The sequence below is a fragment of the Myotis nattereri genome (genome assembly GCF_964212035.1).
Source record: "Myotis nattereri genome assembly, chromosome: 1".
Classification (NCBI taxonomy): domain Eukaryota; kingdom Metazoa; phylum Chordata; class Mammalia; order Chiroptera; family Vespertilionidae; genus Myotis; species Myotis nattereri.
This window is the reverse complement of record NC_138075.1, coordinates 132765725-132789223: the sequence shown is the minus strand read 5'-3', so window position 1 is coordinate 132789223 and position 23499 is coordinate 132765725. Positions and strand designations below refer to the sequence as shown.

General features: G+C 40.9%; 1 protein-coding gene across 2 annotated transcripts in view; it reads left to right on the top strand.

The window, feature by feature from the left end:
- Nucleotides 1-23499, top strand: part of TRDMT1 (tRNA aspartic acid methyltransferase 1) — a 59291-nt gene that overhangs the window by 12237 nt on the left and 23555 nt on the right. For both annotated transcript variants that reach the window (XM_081093753.1, XM_081093754.1), the window contains exons 2-3: nucleotides 9433-9542; nucleotides 19762-19838. In XM_081093753.1, the coding sequence (XP_080949879.1) occupies nucleotides 9433-9542; nucleotides 19762-19838 (187 nt within the window). The remainder of the gene's footprint in view (nucleotides 1-9432; nucleotides 9543-19761; nucleotides 19839-23499) is intronic.

Below are 23499 nucleotides of genomic sequence, written 5' to 3'. Positions count from 1 at the left end.
TTTAGGACAATAGATTGTTTTAAACATCAAACATCTTTTGTAAAAAGAGCTGTGGAGTAGTAATCATTCAAAGAGCTGTGAAATGAAAGTCTGAAAAATTAAAAAAATTAAGATTTATTTTATTATTAGTAATCATTATCAACATTTAAAAAACTTACCACAATCTTACATTAAATAAACAACTCAAAGCTCTAATATGAATGACATTAATAGCAATACCAATATTAATAACTATACCATGTTATATTCAAAATCTCAGAAGCAAAACTGTTGGAATTTTGGCACAATGATAATCAACCTCACATATTTTCTGCCCTCAGTAATCTCTTGCTAAATATTTGTGCATGGCCAGACTTATTTAGATTATTTTTATCATAACATTGGCTATTAGAAAGAGACAGAACAGCTATCACTAAAGAAGCTCTGTTTTCCCTTTGGAATGATGCTGCTTTGATTGTTACCTAACAATTGAAAGATAAAAAGGAAAATTTTTCCTTTAGATAATGCTGATCGCTTGGGATTCAATTTTAGTCTATTTTCTCTCAGTGTTTATAGTAGAGATTAGATACAGGGGTGGGCAAACTTTTTGACTCGAGGGCCACAATGGGTTCTTAAACTGGACCGGAGGGCCGGAACAAAAGCATGGATGGAGTGTTTGTGTGAACTAATATAAATTCAAAGTAAACATCATTACATAAAAGGGTACGGTCTTTTTATTTTTTAGTTTAATTCATTTCAAATGGGCCGGATCCGGCCCGTGGGCCGTAGTTTGCCCACGGCTGGATTAGAACCATCTAGTTATTTTGAAGATCCCTTCTTCTTATGTCACTCTAAAATCTTTCAGAATGTTTTTCCTGAAATTTGTCTTCCAGATAAACAGTTCTAGCTTAACTTTTCTCACTGTATAATTTCTTAGCTTTCATAAAATAACAATTATTATTTTGTCTATCTGTTTATCTATCTATCTATCTATCTGTCTGTCTGTCTGTCTGTCTATCTATCTATCTATCTATCTATCTAAAACCCTAATATGCAAATAAACTGAATGGTGGAACAACCAAACAACTGGCCCCATGACATGCACTGACCACCATGGGGCGTGCGCGGAACATAGTGGGCATCGGCTGTGGCAGGATGGTGGAGCAGGTGAGCGGGGGCACCAGATCAAGGTGGGGCACCAGTCACTGTCATCGGGGCGAGCCTCTTGTGGTTATTGAAAATTCTTTGCTCCTGCATGCCGTGGTCCTGCCCAGTGCTCGCACCCGCTGCCAGCGCTGGAGCCGCCTCTCACACCCGGTGCTGGCTCCGATCACTGGGTGCTGTCAGTGAATGCGAGCAGCAGCTGCTGGCCCTGATCACCCCTCAGGGCTTCTCCACCTCCCCCTGCTCCTGAAGGGTGATTGGGGCCAGTAGCTGCCTCTGGCACCAGCTTCTGGTGATGGCCCTGCTCATACCTGCTGTTGGCACCGGCCCCAATCGCTTTGCGCCATCAGCAGGTGATAGTGATAGTAGGGTCGGTGCTGTCAGTGTATGGGAGTGGCGGCAGTGGGAGTGGGGCTGCCAGCAGAAAGAAGACCGGGGGCTACGGCGGAAGGGGCTAGGCAGGGGCATGGAGGATGGACCGAGACACCCCCCCCCCCCGTGCCCACAGCAGCCTTGTGGCCCACAGTTCCTTTCAAGGTGCACAAATTCATGCACTAGGTCCCTAGTTTAATCTATAATATTCCAGTTAGAAGTCAGGCAATGAGAAGTCAGGCAATGAATAGGAATTTTAATAATTATCGAAAATCTATATACTAGGTGTTTTACATATTTCATTTTCTTTTTTATAGCAGCTCTTTGTGGGAACTGCTATTACTGTATTTTTCCTTGTATAAGATGCCCCCATGTATAAGATGCCCCTCACTTTTCCAACCCAAATTAAGAAATCAATATTTTAAACATAAAACACAAAACATATTTATTTAGTAACTAGAGGCCTGATGCATGAAATTCTTGCAAGGGTAGGCCTTCCTTCCCCCCCAGCTGCCGGCTTCACAGCTCAGGCTGCTGGCTTTACAGTCCCACCCCCACCCGCGCCCGCCTTGGCCTGACACTTGCCTGTGTTCACCGCCACACACCCCCGGTTTCTTGGAGCCCCCTGATCGATCATCTGCAGAGGATGGCCTGGGCCTTCCTCTGCGGGGCGATCGTGGGGTGATGGCGGGGCCCCCAACCAATTGCATCACACCAGCCTCAGCTGGCCTGGCGCTAGTGCATGTCATAGTGTGGTCTTCCGGATGGTCATTCTGCTGTTCAGCTGTTCGGTCAATTTGCATATTACGTTTTTATTCTTATAGATTACCGCAGGTAATGTTTGCATACCAGTACTATAATATTATGCAGCATATCACTTTATTCAGCCTCTGTTGCATCACTGCTCTCTTCTTCATCACTATTTAGTTCTAGACATATCAAATTTTTCAACTTGTATCACTGCTGTCTTCTGACTCACTGTCTATGTATGTGAGATCATCCTCATAAATTGGTGGCATTTTCTGAGCTAACTTTGTTCATGTTCTCATGGCCAATCCTTCTTTCCTCATGAATTTGAAGCACCATTTTGTCTTTCCTGTAAAATCAATGTTCATTTCGCTTGCAATCATTCTTGCCTGATTTGAATAAGCTTGGTTGACACATATAAGCCACTCTGGTGTTGCTCCATAATCCAAGTCTGCTCCAAGTTTGCCAATTTTGTTGGTTTTCCTCTTAAGGCCTTCTTTTTTGGCATCTTAAGGAGTTGTTCTTCCTGTTTTTTCCACTGTCTGATCATACACTCAGTGAGAGGAGGTCCAAATTGTCTCTGCAGCTCTATTTCCATGCTCTTTTACATAGCTGATTATATACAGTTTGAATTTTGCAGAGTAAAACAATTGCTTACTGGTATTTATTGTTTATTTTTTGACATCTTCATGGGCTCAGAATGCTCTAGTCCCTGTTGCATCTGCACACTCTCCACCTCCACCTCCACTTACGGCATCAGCTGATATCAGTAACAATGAGGCTCGATTGGAGGGAGCCTGTTTGACAAGGTGTGGGCAGCTATGCACCCGTGCTGCTCCCTCCTCGGCTGACTTCCTTGTATAAAACACCCCTTGATTTTCAGTCTAACGATTTTAGAAAAAAATAGCATCTTATACACGGAAAAATACTGTATGTCCACTTCATTGATAAGGGGCTACATAACTGTCAGATCCAGAATTTGAACATGAGTTCTCTGACTCCATAGGCTGTCTTGGCATGATACCCACTCTATATAAGGCTTTTTATGCTGTTCAGAGAGAGCTGTGCTACCCAGTATGGTAGCCACAGCTATATGTAGCAATTGAGATTTAAATTAATTAAAATTAAATTAAATGAAAAAGTCAGTTCCTTAGTTGCACTAGCCACATTTTAAGCACTTAGTAATCACGTGGCTAGTGACTACCATATTGGACAGCACAGATACAGAACATTTTCATCATTACAGTTCATCATTGATGTACTAAGCAGTTTTAGAGTTTCAAGTTAACTCTAATTTCAACTGCCTATTAAACTTTCCTTTAGGGACCAGATATGTCCCTGGAAATTGAGACTTCCTGCATGCCCAAGGATAAGGGTGATGCAGGGCTATGCAGGATTGTGTGGCCTCTACCAAACTGCCTTTTTTCTTGCTATTCTTCTGCACCGGGAAGCTTAAGGTATGGTAAGAAAGTGAAAGCAAGAGAGGGAAAGAGAGAAAGAGAGAATAGGGAAAGCAGTAGCTGTATTAACTACCTCAAGATGCCAACATCATTTTAAGTGGACTTTTCTAGAGACTTACTGGAAAAATTTCTTACAGCTTAACTTGTTTTCTCAAGGTCCTCTTCAAGATTCATTTCCTCCTCTTCTCTTTATATTATCTGGCATAGCATCTTTATTTTCCTTTCAAAGTGAACTCTGTAGATGTGCCTTTTTTAAAACATTAATTTAGCACCTCACTTCCCCATTTCTGGTCTGTACACAAACCTCAAACAGTTCCATCCACTTTCTGATTGAAGGGCTGTTGTATTTAGTCAGATCTGTGTAACAATGATCTAAAAGCAGGAATTGGGCCCTAGCTGGCTTAGCTCAATGTATAGAACGTTGGTCTGGGGACTGAAGGGTCCTGGCTTTGATTTTGGTCAAGGACACATGCCTGGGTTGTAGGGCTCGATCCCCAGTAAGAGGTGTGTTGGAGGCAGCGAATCAATGATTCTCTCTCATTGATGTTTCTATCTCTCCCTCTCCCTTCATCTCTGAAATCTATAAAAATTATTTAAAAAATATATTTTGGTTGGCCATAATAAAAGCAGGTGCGGAAAGGCCATTTGGGTATTTATAACGTCATTTATGGGCCATACAAAATTATCAACTTAAAAATTAGCTTACAATATTTGGTCAAGCATTTAATTAACTCACCCCTAATGCCTTGGCAGGGCCAGACCAAATGATTTTGAGGCCTTATATGGCCAGATGTTCCCCACCCTTGAGTATGCCTTAACCCAAAGTAAATTGGTTTTGGTTGACTACTAGTTAAACTTATAAGGGTTAAAAATTATATTTTTTAAGCTTACTTTTTATCTTATTTCACAGAAATAATTTGTGATTTTTGAAATACAAAAGTATTCAAATAACAAAACAACAAATGTACTTTGCTAATAGTGATAAAATGTTTGGCAATGATTTTAAATTTAGAGTCCTTGCAGGTCTGGTTTTGCTTAGTACTTTTATTCTTAATGAAGCTATTACTTTAAATGAAACAGACATTGGATGTCTTCAGCTGATCGTCCATTTCACAACTAGATGTCAGTGTTAACATACCTGATTAGATGTCTCAGGTGTGCTTTTAAGAAGGTAATTCAAATAATTACTCACCTATATGAGATGTAGATCAGAAAATAAATTGTAAAGAAGGAAAAGAAGAAATGCACTTGTTCACTACTACTAAGCAGAGTGACACTTCCACACAATCTTTCCAGAAAGAGTGATCAGAAAAAGAAGGAACATTATTGCTGTTTAAATGCTGTGTGCGTGCGCGTGTGCGTGTGTGTGTGTGTGTGTGTGTGTGTGTGCATATGCGTGCATGATTCTTGCTTGCTTAGATAATTGTATTAACCAACTCCAGGCACTTTCAACTTGTTGCCTATATTGCAAATTACATCTTTTATTTAGCAAAACAATTAAATTATTCAGTGAAGTTTATTTAATTCTGAGCTTTTATGATGGTTAGTAGTAGCTTAGTTCTTGACCTGAATTATAATAGGTGATTTTGCAAAGTGATCTTTATATACTAATTTTTTTTATTGTTTAAAAGCCTTTTTTATTTATGTTTCAAGATCTCTCTGATGCTTTTGACAAAGATATAGTTTATATCTTTATTTTATACTAGAGGGCCAGTGCACAAAAATTTGTGCACTCGGGGGGGTCCCTCAGCCCAGCTTGTGCCCTCTTGCAGTCTGGGACCCCTCGGGGGATGTCCACCTGCTGGCTTAGGCCCACTCCCCAGGGGATTGAGCCTAAGCTGGCAGTCAGACATCCCTCTGGCAGCCCAGGAACCCTCAGGGGATGTCCACTTGCCAGCGGGGACCAGGCCTAAGCTGCAGTTGGACATCCTTAGCGCTGCTGAGGAGGCGAGAGGGGCTCCCGCCATCACTGCTGTGCTGGCAGACATCAGCCTGGCTTGTTGCTGAGCAGAGCTCCCCTTGTGGGAGTGCACTGACCACCAGGAAGCAGCTCCTGCATTGAGCATCTGCCCCCTGGTGGTCAGTGTGTGTCATAGTGACCAGTCATTCCCAGTTGTTCTGCTGTTAGTGTCAATTTGCATATTACCCTTTTATTATATGCCTGGTGCATGGCTGGGGGCTGGCTGGTTTGCCCTGAAGGGTGTCTCGGATCAGGGTGGGGGTCCCAAGCCAAGACCGGTTTGGCTCAGTGGATAGAGCGTCGGCCTGCGGACTGAGGGGTCCCGGGTTCGATTCTGGTCAAGGGCATGTGCCTGGGTTGTGGGCATATCCCCAGTGGGGGATGTGCAGGAGGCAGCTGGTCGATGTTTCTCTCTCATCGATGTTTCTGGCTCTCTGTCTCTCTCCCTTCCTCTCTGTGAAAAATCAATAAAATATATTAAAAAAAAAAGAAAAGGGTGGGGGTCCCACTGGGGTGCCTGGCCAGCCTGGGTGAGTGGCTGAGGGTCATTTTCAGACTGGCCACACCCCCTTCAGGGAGTAGGGGTCCTGCTGGAGTGCCTGGCCAGCCTGGATGAGTGGCTGATGGCTGTTTGCAGGCTGGCCAAGACCCCCAGCAGGGACCCTCACCCCATGAGGGTGTGGCCAGCCTGGGTGAGGGGCTGATGGCTGTTTGCAGGCTGGCCAAGACCCCCAGCAGGGACCCTCACCCCATGAGGGTGTGGCCAGCCTGGGTGAGGGGCTGATGGCTGTTTGCAGCCTGGCCACACCCCCCAGCCACCCAAACTCCCAGTGGAGGCTGGCTGGAAGCAGGTATCTGGGATTTATTGATTTATTTATCTTCTATAATTGAAACTTTGTTGCCTTTAGCAGAGGCCACAGCCAGCCAGGGCAGGTGGGCAGCTTGGCTTTCTCCATCGCCAGGGCAACCAAGCCTTCTGCTTGGTCCAGCTCCGTGGCTGCCAGCCGCCATCTTGATTGGGTTAATTTGCATATAGTTGCTCTGATTGGCTGGTGGGCGTGGCTCGGGGGAGTGAAGGTATGGTTAATTTGCATGTTTCTCTTTTATTAGATTAGATTATGGCAACTAGTTATTTAATTTACACTCAATTCGAGGTAGCTACCTGTGATATTACTAATAGGAATTCAAAGTTTCCTGTGACCTGTATACAAGGCAGCAGGGTACCTAGGAGATAATTGGTCCTAACCCAGTGTTTTGAGCCCAGTAGATATTTAGTACTCCCTCTGTCCCATAATAATAGAAGCAAGTGAATAATTAAATGGGAATTATTGGCGAATGCAGCTGTAAGTTGTGTTGTAGTGCAAAATTGTGAAGCTTTCAATCAAAATCAATGTTTCATGACATCTGTCATTTGTTTTGACACATCTTTCAATTTTTAGGTTAATCTAATTATTACGAATTGTAACTATTTTTCTAATTTCATCTGCTGATTGAAATCAATTGTTTTATTTCAGTTGAATATCAACCCATTGTAAAAGTAAGATGAAAAAAAGAGTTTTCAAGCAAAGATCGAGTTGCGATTGTCCAGTTCTTGATGCATCAAAAGAAAAAGGAAATGTTTCAGAAAGGTCCAATTACATTAGCTGCAAAACAATTTAAGTGCAACAGAATGACCATATCAAGAATTTGGAAACGTGCTTCCGAAAATAATTGTCAAGGAGAATCTTATACTAATGTTAATTCTTTGAAAAAACAAAACTGTGGATGTAAATGCAAAGATTATGGAGAAAAACTTGAAAAAGTTAGACATATTCCTCTTGGCAGAAGAGGCACCATATTAGCCTTTGATTATATTTCTCCCGAAATACTGGATAATACATTTCCATCAGTTCAACAAGTTATGCTGGAAGCAATGAAGAACAATGGCTCCAATAATTTTAAGCTCACGCATATAGGGAAAGCAAAGCTTCGCAGCCAAGGGATCCTACCTATAAAATGCAGTAACGAAATTATTGAAAAATCCAGAAACTATCTGAACACTCAAAGTAAAAATTAGGAGTACTATTTTTAATTTATTTTTAATTTAATCTAGTTTTTTGATAATAAATGTTGCCTTCTATATTTATTTTCTTTTGCTACTATTATTATGGGACAAATTACATTCATCAACTGCTACTATTATTATGGGACAGAGGGAGTATATATTTACTTAAAAGGCATACATGCACTTTTTTTCTCTCTGGCATCATCTCCTCTAGGCCTCAGTGTATGGTTGTGATTTCTAAATGTGTGAGCCTTCTCTGTTGCCCCATCTTGTGTTTATGTCTAGACGAAATTCGTGCAAGAGTAGGCCTTCCTTCGCAGCCCTGGCTTCATCTGGAAGGTCATCCAGTCTAATTAGCATATTACGCTTTTATTATAGATGCCTACTTCATGAACCCTAGCTCTTCATCCTTTTTTTTTTTTTTTTTTTTTTTTTTTTTGATCCTTGGGTTATCTAAGCTAGTAACAGAAATGAGTATTAAAGAAATAGCTACTGGAAGCTACTATGTACTTTTGTAATATTTTCTCTGATGGTTTTCCTAAGAGGTCTGAAATACTTTTATTTTTAAAACTCTTCAGTTTTTCCCTTGACTTGGAACAGGGTAAACACATAGTGTGCTTTGGGGAAGAAGGGCAAAGAAGATGGTAATTGCAAAATATAACAGCAGCTATTCTTACATACTAGTAGTTCAAATTTTGATTGCCATTTAAAGACTATGGCGGAATTTTCTGAATCTGAAAGCGTTTTCAACATGCTTTTCTTTAGCAGCAAGACAGTTGAAGGTATGCCCTTGTAATTATTTTCATTACTCTTCTTATATTCTCTCCCATTCTGTTCAGATTTTTAATATTTGATCTGTGAACTTTTTACATTTGGATGCCCATTAATTGTTCATCTCATTTAAAAGCTTACCTAAATCTTAAATGGGTTAATTTTGTGTCATGAGAGTTATATCTCAATCAGCCTATTACTTAAAAAAAAAAAACAACTTACTGAAAAGCATTATCAGTGGTATTAAGAGCAGCTTTGTATTGACGTTAGAAGGTGAGGAACAATTAATAGTTATTTATCTAAGGTTCCAAGTGATATGGCTTTTAAGAATATATTTGTTTCCTATTTTTGGTTTAACTTAGGAAAACCTTCTATTTAACTCATAAATATATATATCTTAATGGAGGATGGGAAGCAAATATAAGAGATAATGACTAAAACATTTAAATCTTATTTTTAGCTTTGGAATGCTGTTAGAGAGATGAACCAGAGGTACTAAATATTCCACTTCATACCTGGGCTGGCCGTCAGTTGATAATCTGAAATTCAACTAGATCGGCGATTTTCAACCTTTTCCATCTCATTAGTAACATAAACTAATTACTAAAATTCTGCAGCACACCAAAAAATATATTTTTTGCCGATCTGCCAAAAAAATAGGTATAATTTTGATTCATTCACACTGGACAGCTATTGTGTTTACTGTTGTCATTTTTTTATTTGACAATCTAAGGAAAAAGAATCAGTGCCCCTGACTAAATAGCCAGGTATTGCATGTTTTAAAAGTTTTTGTGGCACAGTGGTTGAAAATCACTGAACTAGATAATTGAAGAATTGAGGAAATGTACTACAAAATTCATTATTTTGACTTCTCTATAATGAAAAAATCGATGTTAAGGACTTTACATTTTAAGATATTCCATTTCTCATTACAGAAAGCGGTATACCTGCACATGTGGTGGCTGCCATTGATGTAAACGATGTTGCTAATGAAGTATACAAGTATAATTTTCCTCAAACACAGTTACTAGCCAAGACAATTGAAGTGAGTAGCTATTATTATTATTTTAATAAGCATATAGCAAGGAGAATGTGTTTGAAAAACCCTGCAAGATACTGTTATCTTAATTCAATGATAAGTTACCTACACTAATAAAAGAGAAACATGCAAATTGGTGTCACTCCGCTATGCCCACCAGCCAATCAGATGAGTATGCAAATTAACCCAACAAAGATGGCAGTTAATTTGCATACGCAGGCATGGAGCGAAGACTGATGGCTGAAGAGGCTTGGCTTCTCCGCTGCGGCTGGAGCGAGTGGCTGGAGCGAAGGCCTGGGTTCCGAGTGCTCTTCGTGCAATGGGCCTCTAGTCCTATGTAATAAAGCCCAGCGACCAAACGGTGGAATGACCAGAATGACCGTTCAACCAGACGCTCAATGCAGGAGCTGCCCCCTGGAGGTCAGTGCATGGCACTCCTACAGCAGGCTGATCCCTGCAGGTCGCCCCCGACCATGCACGAGTCACAGCACTAAAAGCTGGCAGTTACTAAGCACTGTCCTTGTGTCAGGCGAAGGCTGCTTACTATCTTCACTTACCTATGATTTTATATGTGTGTGTGTGTGTGTGTGTGTATTAAATATTTTATTTATGTCTCTTAAATACACACACACACACACACACACACACACGCAGTGGCCAGATTATTATGACCACCTCATCAATACTTTGTTGGGCCACTTTTGCCTTCAATACTGTAGCGATTCTTCTTGGCACTGACTCCATGAGATGTTGAAAGGTGATGCGAGGAATCTGACACCATGCCTGATGAATAGCACTGTCCAGTTCTGTGAGATTTGATGGTTGTGGAACCAGCTGCCTGATGGCTCTTTTAACTTCATCCCACAAATGCTCAATTGGATTGAGATCTGGTGATTGTGGGGGCCACCTAAGCAAGGTAAAGTCTCCCTCATGTTCTTGAAACCACTCCTGCACAATACGAGCACTGTGGCATGGCGCATTGTCTTGTTGGAAGAAGCCATCTCCATTGGGATATGCCATCAACATGATAGGATGAACTTGATCAGCAATGACACTTAGGTATGTTGTGCTATTCAGACGTTTATAATGGTCTGGCCCTCTAGCAACTTCAGCGTGAAATTATAGCTAATTTGCCTACAAACGTCAGGTGGTCATAATAATCTGGCCACTAAATATATATATATTAACATATATTCATATCATTCTACTGGAAGATACTATATTGCTATATATTCAGGGTTTTGTGTGTTTTATTTTTCATTGTGTAATTTTTCATTTCAGTTATTTTCTTTTTCACTTTTAGAAGTTTCAATTCTTTTTCATATTTTCAATTTGTCTCCTCATGTTTTTGTTTTCCTTTATGTCTTTGAACAAATTGATAATATTGATAATGACTGTTGTAAAATCTTGGCTAATTTCATCATCTTTTTCATTGCTGGGTCTTTTTCTATTGATAGATTCCACCTCATATTTGAAAAGGGTTAGAAAGTTAATGGAGAACTTAGGAGTAATGAGAGGCTTTAGGGATTTTAAGTTATAGAACCATATATACTCATCATTTGAACATTTGCTTTATGAAAGGCATTCAACTTCTCAAGGGAAGTTGAATATGACTAAGATATAGTCTTTGCCTTTAAGAACTTACTATTTAGAGCAGAAGTTGGATTTGTAAACCATTTTTTTGGGAATGACTGATTGAATGTGGCATAGAAAATAGATTTCTACTCCAAAACTTTATTTATTTTCCTAATAGAAATAAGAAGAGAAAAGAGAGGATGGAAAATCATTACTAACTAAAATAGGATTTAGCCATAAGCTACAACAAAAACTATGAAAAATAGTGTCAGTGCAGTGGAGTTGGTACAAAATTGAATGACGGTGGCAAAATTGCATGCAAACCTCTACGTAGTTTGTGCAAAATTAAAAAGGGAAGAATGACAAGGGAAAAGACAAAATATACTCAGCGATTGTTCAAAATCAGAAGAGACATTTAAAAATATAGATAACTAGGCTGAAAGAGTCATTGCAGCCTCTGCAGGCTTCCTGCCTGCCCTGAATATGAGAACATGGATCAGGGCCAGAGGCGCGCTCTTAGGTTAAAGGACACTGCAGGTTCTTCCTGGGGACAGTGTGGTTGTTCTGAATAGAGCTGCCACAGTTTCACCTATCTTTTAGCAAAGTTCTAGATTCACGTAACCTTCATTAAAAAATGAATAATAATTAGACAGGAACCAGTTGGAGGCTATACTAAGATAGTATGTTTTAAATAAGGCAAAGAACATATAAAAAGCAGAATATACAACAGAAAAATTATGTTAAGAAACAATAAAATTTCAAACACATCTCCAGGAGCTTGAAGCATTAAAATAAAACATGATATCTTTAAAACAAGAACTCAAACATATATAACAGCTCAAAAATCAATAAGACAATAAATAGTAGGAATTGAAAAGTATCAGTGGTCTGGAAAAAACCAAACAGGAGAAAAATGAAATGATTAAAGAAATAAAAGTCATGTCAGAATTGAGAAAAGAATGGAGCTTGAGAAAAATAAAGCAAAATAAATGGAAAAGAATATAGATCAGAATGTTGCAGAATAAATAATAACTACTAAAGACAAAAGTGATCCATAATAAACGTAATTAGTGCCTCTGAAGACGATAAAACAAATGGAACCAAAATATTAACTGAAATAGATGAAAAAATTCCTAAAAAGAAAACCTACAGCAACTCATGAACTACAGGACCCATAGTGCTTCTGAAAAAAAAAAAAAAAAAAAAAAGACTCAGTCACTTAATCTAAGCAAGAGATGAATCAAAGTAGAAAACCTAGGAATGAAGCTGCCTTGTTAGGAAAGAAATTATGGTTAGAAATCAGGGTGAATATGTAAATTGTTGCAGTATAGACATAATAATGTAATTAGAGTAGAAAAGGAAAATGAGACTCAAAAACTATGTCTGTTCTGCCGAAACCGGTTTGGCTCAGTGGCTAGAGCATCGGCCTGCGGACTGAAAGGTCCCAGGTTCGGTTCCGGTCAAGGGCACGTACCTGGGTTGCGGGCACATCCCCAGTAGGAGGTGTGCAGGAGGCAGCTGACCGATGTTTCTCTCTCATCGATGTTTCTAACTATCTCTCTCCCTTCCTCTCTGTAAAAAACCAATAAAATATATTAAAAAAAAAAACTATGTCTGTTCTTTGAAAAGTAAATGAAGCTATAGATTTTTAGGACAATATTTAATGTTATTGTAAAGAGCTCAGCTGAGCTGGGAAAGACAACTGAGCTGTCAGAGGGTTGAGTAGCTGATAAAAACAACATGGCAAAATGGAAGAGTGAGGCCTTAATCACATATTGTGTTGATAAAAGCAAGTCTCTGAAAAAGCAAAGAACATGCAAACACCCCTGTTTTATTTCCCCTGTAAGAGCACGTTGGTGGAGTTGGTGGATCAGCTCAGACATGGGGGCCAGCCCACTGTTGAGGGAGCCCTTAGTGTTGTGGAAGGTCGGGGCCGGGAGGGTCAGGCTAGGTGCGGAAAGTGCTGTTAGTCAAAGAGGGGAGAAATATCTTCACGGTTTCTCCCTCCTGTAAGGAGGTTTTGGCAGAAATAGATGGCGCCTGAAGAGGACCTCTGCCCAAGGCCTCAGCTAAAGACACCTAGAAATACAAATATGTGAAGAGCGTGACTGGCCAAGAGACCCAAGACCTTGACTGCAATCTCCCTCTGAGACTAAGATGCACTGGCCATGCACCAGTTCTGGAGTATTAGGACAGCTTACCCAGTGAAGCCTTTTTCTGCTGGGGACAGCCTTTGTAATTGCCTATATATGAGCCTAAAAAAAATCACATATAGGTTTTTAACCAGGAGCAGATTCCTCGGTTATAAAGGTAACTAGTAATAAAACTAAAATCTGTAATTTATTTAGTCACTACTATATAAACTATATGTGAGTGGAAACCGTGCTTGTATATGTTCATTTTTGTATTCCCCCACCTAGCACAATGCCTGGCATATGGTAGATACTCTGAAATATTAGTGAATTAATTGATGAACACTGTTTAATGAACATCATATTGTACCTAAAAAGTGGGCAAACACCAGGCAAGTGGCAACAAAGGACAACAGGGGTTTCAGAATTAATATTAGAAAAGATGGACTTTAAGGCAAAAAAGCATTTAAGAGTCTTAGAAAGTTACTTTATAATGACTGTTGAAATGCTTAAGAAAGGTTCCATTCTCATGTGTATTAATGTACAAAATAACATCAGAGTTCATAGGGCAGGAAATGGTAAGAAATACCCACTCAGTGAATTTTATTGAATATCTACTATATGCCACAAAATAGGGAAACCATTATTTTATGAATTTAAACTCAGTAATTCTGAGTAAAATATAATTAAATACATCTGAAGCACATTAAAAGAATAATATAGCATAACCAAAATGGATTTTGTTTTGGGAATACAAAAATAGTTTAATATATAGAAATTCTATTAATATTAATCAACATGTTAATAATTACAAAGAGCAAAGCTATATGTTAGGAAACATTTGACAAAATCCATTATCTTCCTGGTCATTTTTAATCTTTCAGTAAATTAGAACAAATGAATAATACCACAAAATATATATATGACACTTACTACTGGTTTTATGTGTGCACATGCACGTGTCTATATTTGTGTTTAAACACATACACACACATATATACATATCTCCAAATCCAGTAACATGTTAAATGGAGAATCTTCAAAAAAGCATTCTCATTAAAATAATAAAAAAAGAGAAGGATTTGAACTATTATTTAATATTGTTTTGGATATTAGCTAATGCACTCACACAAGAGAAATAGTATATTAATCAGTGGTTCTCAATCTGTGGGTCGCGACCCCTTTGGCGGTCGAACGACCCTTTCACAGGGGTCGCCTAAGACCATCCTGCATATCAGATATTTACATTACAACTCATAACAGTAGCAACATTACAGTTATGAAGTAGCAACGAAAATAATTTTATGGTTGGGTCACAACATGAGGAACTGTATTTAAAGGGCCAGAACGTTGAGAACCACTGATGTAAATGCTAAGGAGGATTCCAAAGAATAATTGTATATGCTTGGAAAACACAAAATGTACTAAAAATAGCACAGGAGCTATCAGTATATTTAATAGTTAACTTAAAATAGTATGAAGAACAATTGTTGCACTTAATGAGGAGGCTGAGTAGAGAAAGACAAGTGCCATATGATTTCACTTATATGTGGAATCTAATGAATAAAATTAACAAACAGCGTGAAAACAGACTCATGGATATAGAGAAGAAACTGACATCTGTCAGAGGGGAGGGGTTTCGGGCCTGGGTGAGAAGGATGAAGGGATTAAGCAATGGGGAAATAAAAGAAAGACTCATGACACAGACAACAGTATGGTGAGTCCCAGAGGGGAGCAGGGGTGTGGGGTGAGGTAGAAGAAGGTAAGGGGAGATAACTGATGATGGAAGGAGACTTGAGGTGATAAACACAGTACAATATATAGATGATGCATTGTAGAGTTGAATACCTGAAACTTGTATAATTTTATTAACCAATGTCACCTTAATAAATTGAATAAATAAATAAATAGGCTGGTTACGAAGCTATGATAGCCAGCAACTTACTATATGTAAGCAAAGTACGTTATAAAATATAATAGAATAAAGTTTCTATTTATAGTAGCAAAGTAAAAGTTATAAACACCAAGAAATAAACTTTACAAGAAAACTGCATAACCCACATGGGAATAAAAGAGATTTGAAAAATGGAAACACATTGTGGTATTGAATAGGATGACAATATTATATAAATTTTAGTTAGATTAACTATACATTCACTAAAATTGTCAAAAATTGTTTTCTAATCTACAAAGTTCTTCCTAATGTTTAAATTAAGTATAAGAATAGCCAATAAATTCTGAGAAAAGGAGGAATAAAGAAAGTAGGGGTGCCCTGACCCAGTTGGCTCAGTGGATAGAGTGTTGGCCTGCAGACTGGGGGGTTCCGGGTTCGATTCCGGTCAAAGGCATATACCTTGGTTGTGGGCACATCCCCAGTGGGGACTGTGCAGGAGGCAGCTGATTGATGTTTCTCTCTCATCAATGTTTCTAACTCTCCCTCTCCCTTCCTCTCTGTAAAAAAATCAATAAAATATAGGGGGACAAATAAAACTGCTCATCAACATGTGATAAACATTGTTACCACACTGAGTTCATCTAATGTTCTATGAAATCAAAGATGTTTTTATTTACTTGTATGACCAGGTTATGAAAAAAGAATAGATTTCCATTAGCTCTAAAATGTCAAACTAGAGCCCTGGCTGGGTGGCTCAGTTGATTGGAGTGTTGTCCCATACACTAAAGGGTTACAGGTAAGATTCCTGGTCAGGGCACGTACTACCTACATTGTGTGGTTTCAATCCCTGGTTAGGGTGCATATGGAAGGCAAGCGATCAATGTTTTTTTCACCTCAGTGTTTCTCTTTATCGCTCTCGCAAATCAAGAAGAACATCCTCAGGTGAAGATTTAAAAATAAAGTCAAATTACAGTTGGCCCTTGAACAACATGGAAGGCAGGGGCACTGACCCTTGTGCATCAAAACTCCATGTTCAACCTTTTTTTTTTTTTGTTCCCTCCTGTACTCCCCCATTCAATTTTGGCTGCCACAATCAGACAGGTAAAAGCACAATGACCCTTTTTTCTTGCATCTGCACTGGAACCTTTGCAGCAGAGAGTACTTGCTCCAGGTCTGTCAAATAGATGCATCACATACAACTTTCGACTCTGAAAAAAGTTGCCCTTGACCGGAATCGAACCTGGGACCCTTGAGTCTGCAGGCTGATGCTCTATCCACTGAGCCAAACCAGCCAGGGCTGTAATATATTCTTTATTTCAGTCAGTATATGCTTAATTTCTAGTTGGTCCTTTTTCATAACCTCGAGGGTCTCACTAGATTTCTTGAGGGCCTCACTAAATTTACTGGCGGTTTCTAGAAAATTCTTGAAAAACCTTTTAAGTGTGGTTTTGAACTCTATCCAGTAGTTTGCTTTCCTCCATTTCTGTCATTTATGACCTGTTTCCTTGTCTCCACATTTTTTATGCTTCCCTGTGTTGATAGAGTGGCTTTCTGTGCTAGGTGTCCTGTAGGGCCCAGTGGCTCAGCCTCCCCAATTACCTGAGGTGGACACTCTTGGTGCACCCCTTTGTGGGCTTTGTGCACAGTCTTGTTGTAGTTAAGCCTTGATTGTTGTAGGTATTACTGGGAGGAATTGACCTCCAGGCCTTTTGGCTGTGAGAATCAGCTGTGTTTGCAGTGGGAGAACTTCTGTGCTAGAGACACCCTTCTGGGGCAAGACTTGCTTCAGTGGGGCTTTGGTGCTCACTGAGTCTTCCCCCTGAGTGTGTCCCTTATGGATCGGAGGAGTTGTAATCTGGATGGTCCCACTCTGACCACTGGGTACGCTGGCTCTTGGATCTCTAAGGAGGTGCTAATTTAGCCTCTGCCTGAGGCTACCCAGCAGGAGCTATGGAGAGATCTGCAGATTCCTCTTCTCTGTTTGGGGTTTGGAGGTGCCCAGATTGAGGCCCAGCTGTGAAGCAATGCAAGCTGCTGTGGGGCCTTGGGCCTTCTTTTGGAAGTTCTGGGTCTCTCTGACCCAGCTGCAGTTTTTAGGTAATTTTCACATTGCAAAGGGCTAGGCCTTTCATATGCAAAAGCCTCTGCGCACAGCTTGAGTGGGGCGGGGTCTTAGGGGATCAACAGGGTGGAGCAAGCAGCTATGGCTGCTCCTCAGTCTGACCCTAAGAGGACCCGCATCTCTGTCCCGGTAATTGCTGCAAGCACCTCTGAGAGAAAGCTGCCCTTGAGTTCCGACCTATGCCAGACAGTCCAGTTTCTCCCCGTATGAGTCTGGTCCCCAGAGACTTACGGAACTGGAGTTCAGAGCAGTCGGGAGCTTGAGACTCCCTCCCGATTGAAAAAGACAGCCGTGTCCTCAGTCACCAGCCCTTTCTGCGTGCGCCTCCGTACCTCTGCACTTTACTTCCGCACCTCCTCTGAGTCTCAGTGTGCTTTTCTCTTTCTTTCTAGTTGTAGAATTTCTACTCAGCCAGCCTTCTTGTGCTTCTGGATGATGTCCGTTTTGTCTTTTAGTTGTATTTTTGAAGTGGTGTGCGAGGCAGCAATTTCCGGTATTTACCTATGCCACCATCTTGGTTTCTCCACAGGTATTTATTTTTAAAAATTCATGAATAAATGGACCCATGGAGTTCATACCCATGTTGTTCAAGGGTTAACTGTATTAAAAATAATTTGTGTATCTCCATTACTTGAATCCCAACACATTTACTGACCTAGAATGCCAGGTTAAATAAAGTTGTGAAAAGTGTGAGTGATTATTTTTTGTATAACTGCTCTATCATTTGGATTGCACTATGAAAAATCACTGGTGGCTGGTGTGGGTCAGTAGTTAGAGTGTCAACTGTGAGCACCGAAAGGTTACAGGTTCAATTCCCCATCAAGTGTATATACCTGGGTTGCAGGTTTGATCCCTGGCCCCAGTCAGGGTGCATGCTGGAGGCAACCAGTCACTGTGTCTCTCTGAAATCGATATTTCTCTCTCTCCTTCTCTCTCCCCCCATCCCTCCTTTTCACTCTCTCTAAAAAATCAATGGAAAAAATATCCTCCATTGTGGATTAATTTAAAAACAATCACTACATTCCTTGAAAAGTGTAATTTTTTATGTCTAGCTGTATTGGCGATATTAACTCTTTACTTCCTTTAGATTCTAGACATAGGATGTTCCTGATATAAAAGATTATTGTTTTATTTTTTATTTATTTTTTAAAATATATTTTTATTGATTTCAGAGAGGAAGGGAGAGAAAGAGAAAAATATCAATGAGAGAGAATCATTGATCAGCTGCCTCCTGCACGCCCCGAACTGGGGATCGAGCCCACAACCCAGGCATGTGCTCTTGACCGGAATCAAACATGGGGCCTTTCAGTCCACAGACGAACGCTCTATCCACTGAGCCAAACCAGCCAGGGCTATTGTTTTATTTTTACTTCAGTTTTAAGAATTTAGTTTTAATCAATCCACATTTCAGTTGTGAAATCTGTAAGTTGCTTATCACATGGCCCTGTGCTGGCGCCATTGTCTTGAGTGTGACGTGCTGTCTACTTGTATTGCCTTACCTCGTGTTTTCTGACAGACTGGTCATTGCATGATTTTCAGATTTTCTTCAGCATTCGTATTTAATTTCGATTTCATTTTACATATATATGCTGAACTACTTAAAAGCCTGAGATTTAAAAATGATGTACACGTACATTTAAACTTTTAATACAATAGAGACAACTAATAATATGTATTCCCTGGATTAATTCAGCCTTTACAGAACTCAGAATAAAGTTTTTTCCTGCTTTATTTACTAGTATATACTTAAACTTCTTAGAAATGTGTCATAATTAGGAATGTTGTGTTTCTAGGCTTGTCGATTTAAGTTTCTGGTTAAGAGTGCACTCTAAGAGGACTTCATGAGTGGCAAACCCATGGATTTATGCTTCTCTATATTGTATAAAACAGGAGCAAAATAACACATTTTCCAACTACTTAGTCTGGTAGGGATTATTTCGGATAATCTTATCTACAGCCTTTTGAAATTTTTTGCTTACATACAAGTATAAAACAATAAATAGTGTGCATAATTGAAAAATGGTACCTTTTTCCATTTGCTGGTATATTAACAGATATACATGAAAGGGATGGCTACTGGTCAGTACATCACATTTCCTAAATTAAAAAATATTGTTAGAGAGGTGTTTAAAAATTTCTTAGACCCTAGGCTGAAAATCATTAGTTATATAATTCTCCATGTTTGACTCTGGGAAATACAACAGTGCTAAACTTGAGGTGTTGTGGGTCCAGGAAAGGAGTGTGACAGCTCTGCTTTGGCTGGCTATGGGACTTGGGGACAGACACTTAATTTTTCATAACTTTGGTTCCATCACAAGATTCCTTTGGAAAATTAGTCTAACTGACGTTGATTTGAAAAGTATTGTGTTATATAAACTTTTAAGTATTGTAAATAAAACTATTAACTGGTATAATTTTTGATATATTTAGTTATAATTAGCATTTTTCTCCTTTCCTATTCTATACATTTTTTTTTCATTCCCCCAATTGTTCTTTCCTTAGGGCATTTCATTAGAAGAGTTTGATAGATTATCTTTCAATATGATTTTAATGAGCCCTCCCTGTCAACCATTCACAAGGTATGTATAATAAATATTTCTCTGTTGAGAAAGAGTACTTTTGAAGAACTTATTAAATCAAATCATACCATAGTTTTGAGCATGGACACTTTGAAGTCTATTAGCTGTATTTTCATAGTTTTGAATTTTTTATAAATAATTCCTTTTATCTACTCATCCTGTATAAGGCTAATATGCAAATTGTCCCCTCGATCGGGAGTTCGACTGGGAGTTCAACCAGGAGTTCAACCAGGGAGCAGGGCCAGCCCGCCAACCACCCGTGGCCCCTTCCCCAGGCCGGCCCGGCCCAATTGACCCCGATCAGGGCGGACTGGCCGGACCTCACCCATGTACGAATTTGTGTACCGGGCCTCTAGTTTATTTATAATTTAGTATTAATTATGAAGGATATAGCAATTACTGCCAAATGAGCAAAGTAATTTGGTCAGTAGATATACAGTGACTATGACAGACCTCTATACCTACCTGAGAAGATATAGTCATGCACCACTTTACTATGGAGATGCATTCTGAGAAAAGTGTAGTTAGGCGATTTTGTCATTGTGCAAACATCATAGGACGCACCTACACAAACTTAGACAGTGTAGCCTGCTACACAACAAGGCTACATGGCATAGCCTATTGCTCCCAGGCTACAAACCTGTGCAGCATGTTACAGTATAGAATTGAATACTGTAGGCAATTATAACACAATGGTAAGTATTTATATATCTAAACATAGAAAAGGAACAGTAAAAATATGGTATAAAAGATTAAAAATGTTACACCTGTATAGGGTATTTACCATGAATGGAACTTGCAAGACAGGAAGTTGCTCTGGGTGAGTCAGTAAGTAAATGTGAGTGAATTTAAAGACCTAGGACATTGCTATACACTACTGTAGGCTTTATGCGCACTGTACACTTAGGCTACACTGAACTTATGAAACAACATGAGATTAAATCAAACAAGACAAAATGATGCAATCAAAGACATGGCAAAAATAATCTATATATATAAAACCCTAATATGCAAATAGACCGAATGGTGGAACAATTGAACAACTGAACAACTGGTCACTATGACGTGCGCTGACCACCAGGGGGCGTGTGGGGAACATGGCAGGCATTGGCAGCAGGTGGCAGAGCACAGAACATGGTGGGTATGGGCCACGGTGGGATGGTGGAGCAGGTGAGCGGGGGTGCCAGACCAAGGCGGGGTGCCTGTTGCTGTCATCAGGATGAGCCTCTGGTGGTTACTAAAAATTCTTTGCTCCCGTGTGCCGCGGTCCTGCCCAGTGCTGCTGCTGGCGCCAGCCCTGCCTGCACCAGAGCTGCTGCTCACACCCAGTGCTGGCCCCGATTGCTCAGCACTGTCAGTGGGTGTGAGTGGCGGCTGCCAGCCTCGATTGCCCCTCAGGGCTTCTCCACTTCCCCTTGTTCCTGAGGGGCGATTGGGGCCTGCAGCCACTTCTCACACCTGCTGCTGGCGAGAGAGCCGCTGCTCGCACCCACTGCTGGCGCTGGCCCAGCTTGCACCCAAAGCTGGCGCCAGAGCTGCCATTTGTACCCACTGCCGGTGCCTGGCCCCAGTCCTGATTGCTCGACACCATCAGCAGGTGTGAGTGATGGCTGCCAGTCACAATTGCCCCTGAGGGCTTCTCCACCTCCCCCTATTCCTTAGAGGTGATCGGGGCAGCAGCCACCGCTCACGCCCACTGATGATGCTGGCCCTGCTCGCACCCACTTCTGGCACTGGCCCCAATTGCTCTGCGCCATCAGCAGGTGCGAGTGGAGCCAGTGCCATCAGCATGTGGGAGCAGTGGTGGCGGGAGTGGGACTGCCGGCAGAAAGGGGACCGGGGTCCGTGGCGGAAGGAGCTGGGAGGGGGCGTGGAGGATGAGCCAAGACCCGCCCCTGTGCCCACCACAGCCTTGCGGCCCACAGTTCCTTTCAGGGTGCACAAATTCGTGCACTGGGCCCCTAGTATATATATGTCTCTTGCCAGTGTAACCTGGCATACTGTTTTACAGCAAACTTATTTTAGTAAGTAGAAAGAGTACATTCTAGAATAATGATAAAAAATATAGTATAGTAAATACATAAACCATTAAGTAACCAACATAGTTGGTTATTATCATTATCAAGTATTACGTACTATAAATAATTATATGTGCTGTACTTTCATAGGACTGGCAGCACAGTAGGTTTGTTTATGTCAATATCACCACAAATATGTGAGTAATGCATTGCACTGCATATGGTGTTATGATGGCTATAGTGTTTCTAGGTCAGTGATGGCGAACCTTTTGAGCTCGGCGTGTCAGCATTTTGAAAAACCCTAACTGAACTCTGGTGCCATGTCACATATAGAAATTTTTTGATATTTGCAACCATAGTAAAACAAAGACTTATATTTTTGATATTTATTTTATATATTTAAATGCCATTTAACAAAGAAAAATCAACCAAAATAATGAGTTCGCATGTCACCTCTGACACGCGTGTCATAGGTTCGCCATCACTGTTCTAGGTGATAGTCTTATGCTGCTGGCAGCAGTAACTGACTCTGTAGTACTGTCATCAGTTAGAATGCTGAAAGGAAAGGGCAGAATGAGAGGAACCAAGGTTTCGGAGTAGTCTATTCAAGTCCACTCTAATTTCCCATGGAGCCTCAAGTTCACTGATGGTTTTGGCCCTGTTGTTAGGTATGAATGAGGAAACTGACACATGATATTAAGTTACTTATGTAAGACTATGAAGCTAGTAAGTAGCAAGGTCCTCTCTTTCTACACCTGAGGCCCAATCCAAGTCTTCCTTTCTGTTTGATCATTTAAATCTTTTTCAAAAAAGTTTATAATTACAATTGACATTCAATATTATTTTACACTAGAGGCCCAGTGCATGAAATTTGTGCACCAGGCGGGAGGGTTCCCTCAGCCCAGCCTATGCCCTCTCGCAGTCCGGGACCCCTTGGGGGATGTCCTCCTACAGGTTTTCTTCTGACTACTTTTAATGCACCCAGGTATTAATTTCTTTCTCCTGCCTGGGGTAGGCGCCTAAGCCGACAGTCGCACATCCCTCTCACAGTCCAGGACCCCTCACTCCTTACCACCCGCCTGCTTACTGCTCCTTACTACATGGCTTGCTGCTCCTTAGCGCTGCCACGGATGCGGGAAAGGCTCCCACCACCATCGTGGCACTTACCAGCCCTGAGCCCTGCTTTTGGCTGAGCGGTGCTCCCCCTGTAAGAGCGCACTGACCACCAGGGGGCAGCTCCTGCATTGAGTGTCTGCCCCCTGGTGGTCAGTGTGCATCATAGCGACCAGTCATTCTGGTTGTTCTGCCATAACCATTGCTTAGGCTTTTATTATATAGACTAGAGGCCCGGTGCACAAAAATTTGTGCACTCAGGGGGAAGGGGGGGGTCCCTCAGCCCGGCCAGTGCCCTCTTGCAGTCTGGGACCCCTAGGGAGATGACGACCTGCTGGCTTAGGTCTGCTTCCGGGTGGCAGAGGGCAGGCCCATTCCCTAGGTGCAGCCCCTGGTCGGGCTCAGAGCAGGGCCAATTGGGGAGTTGAGGCGCCGCCCCTGTCATGCACAGCAGGGCGGATCGGAAGGTTGCGATGCCACCCTCAGTCATGCTCAGGGTAGGGCTGATTGGGGGGTTGGGGCACTTCCCC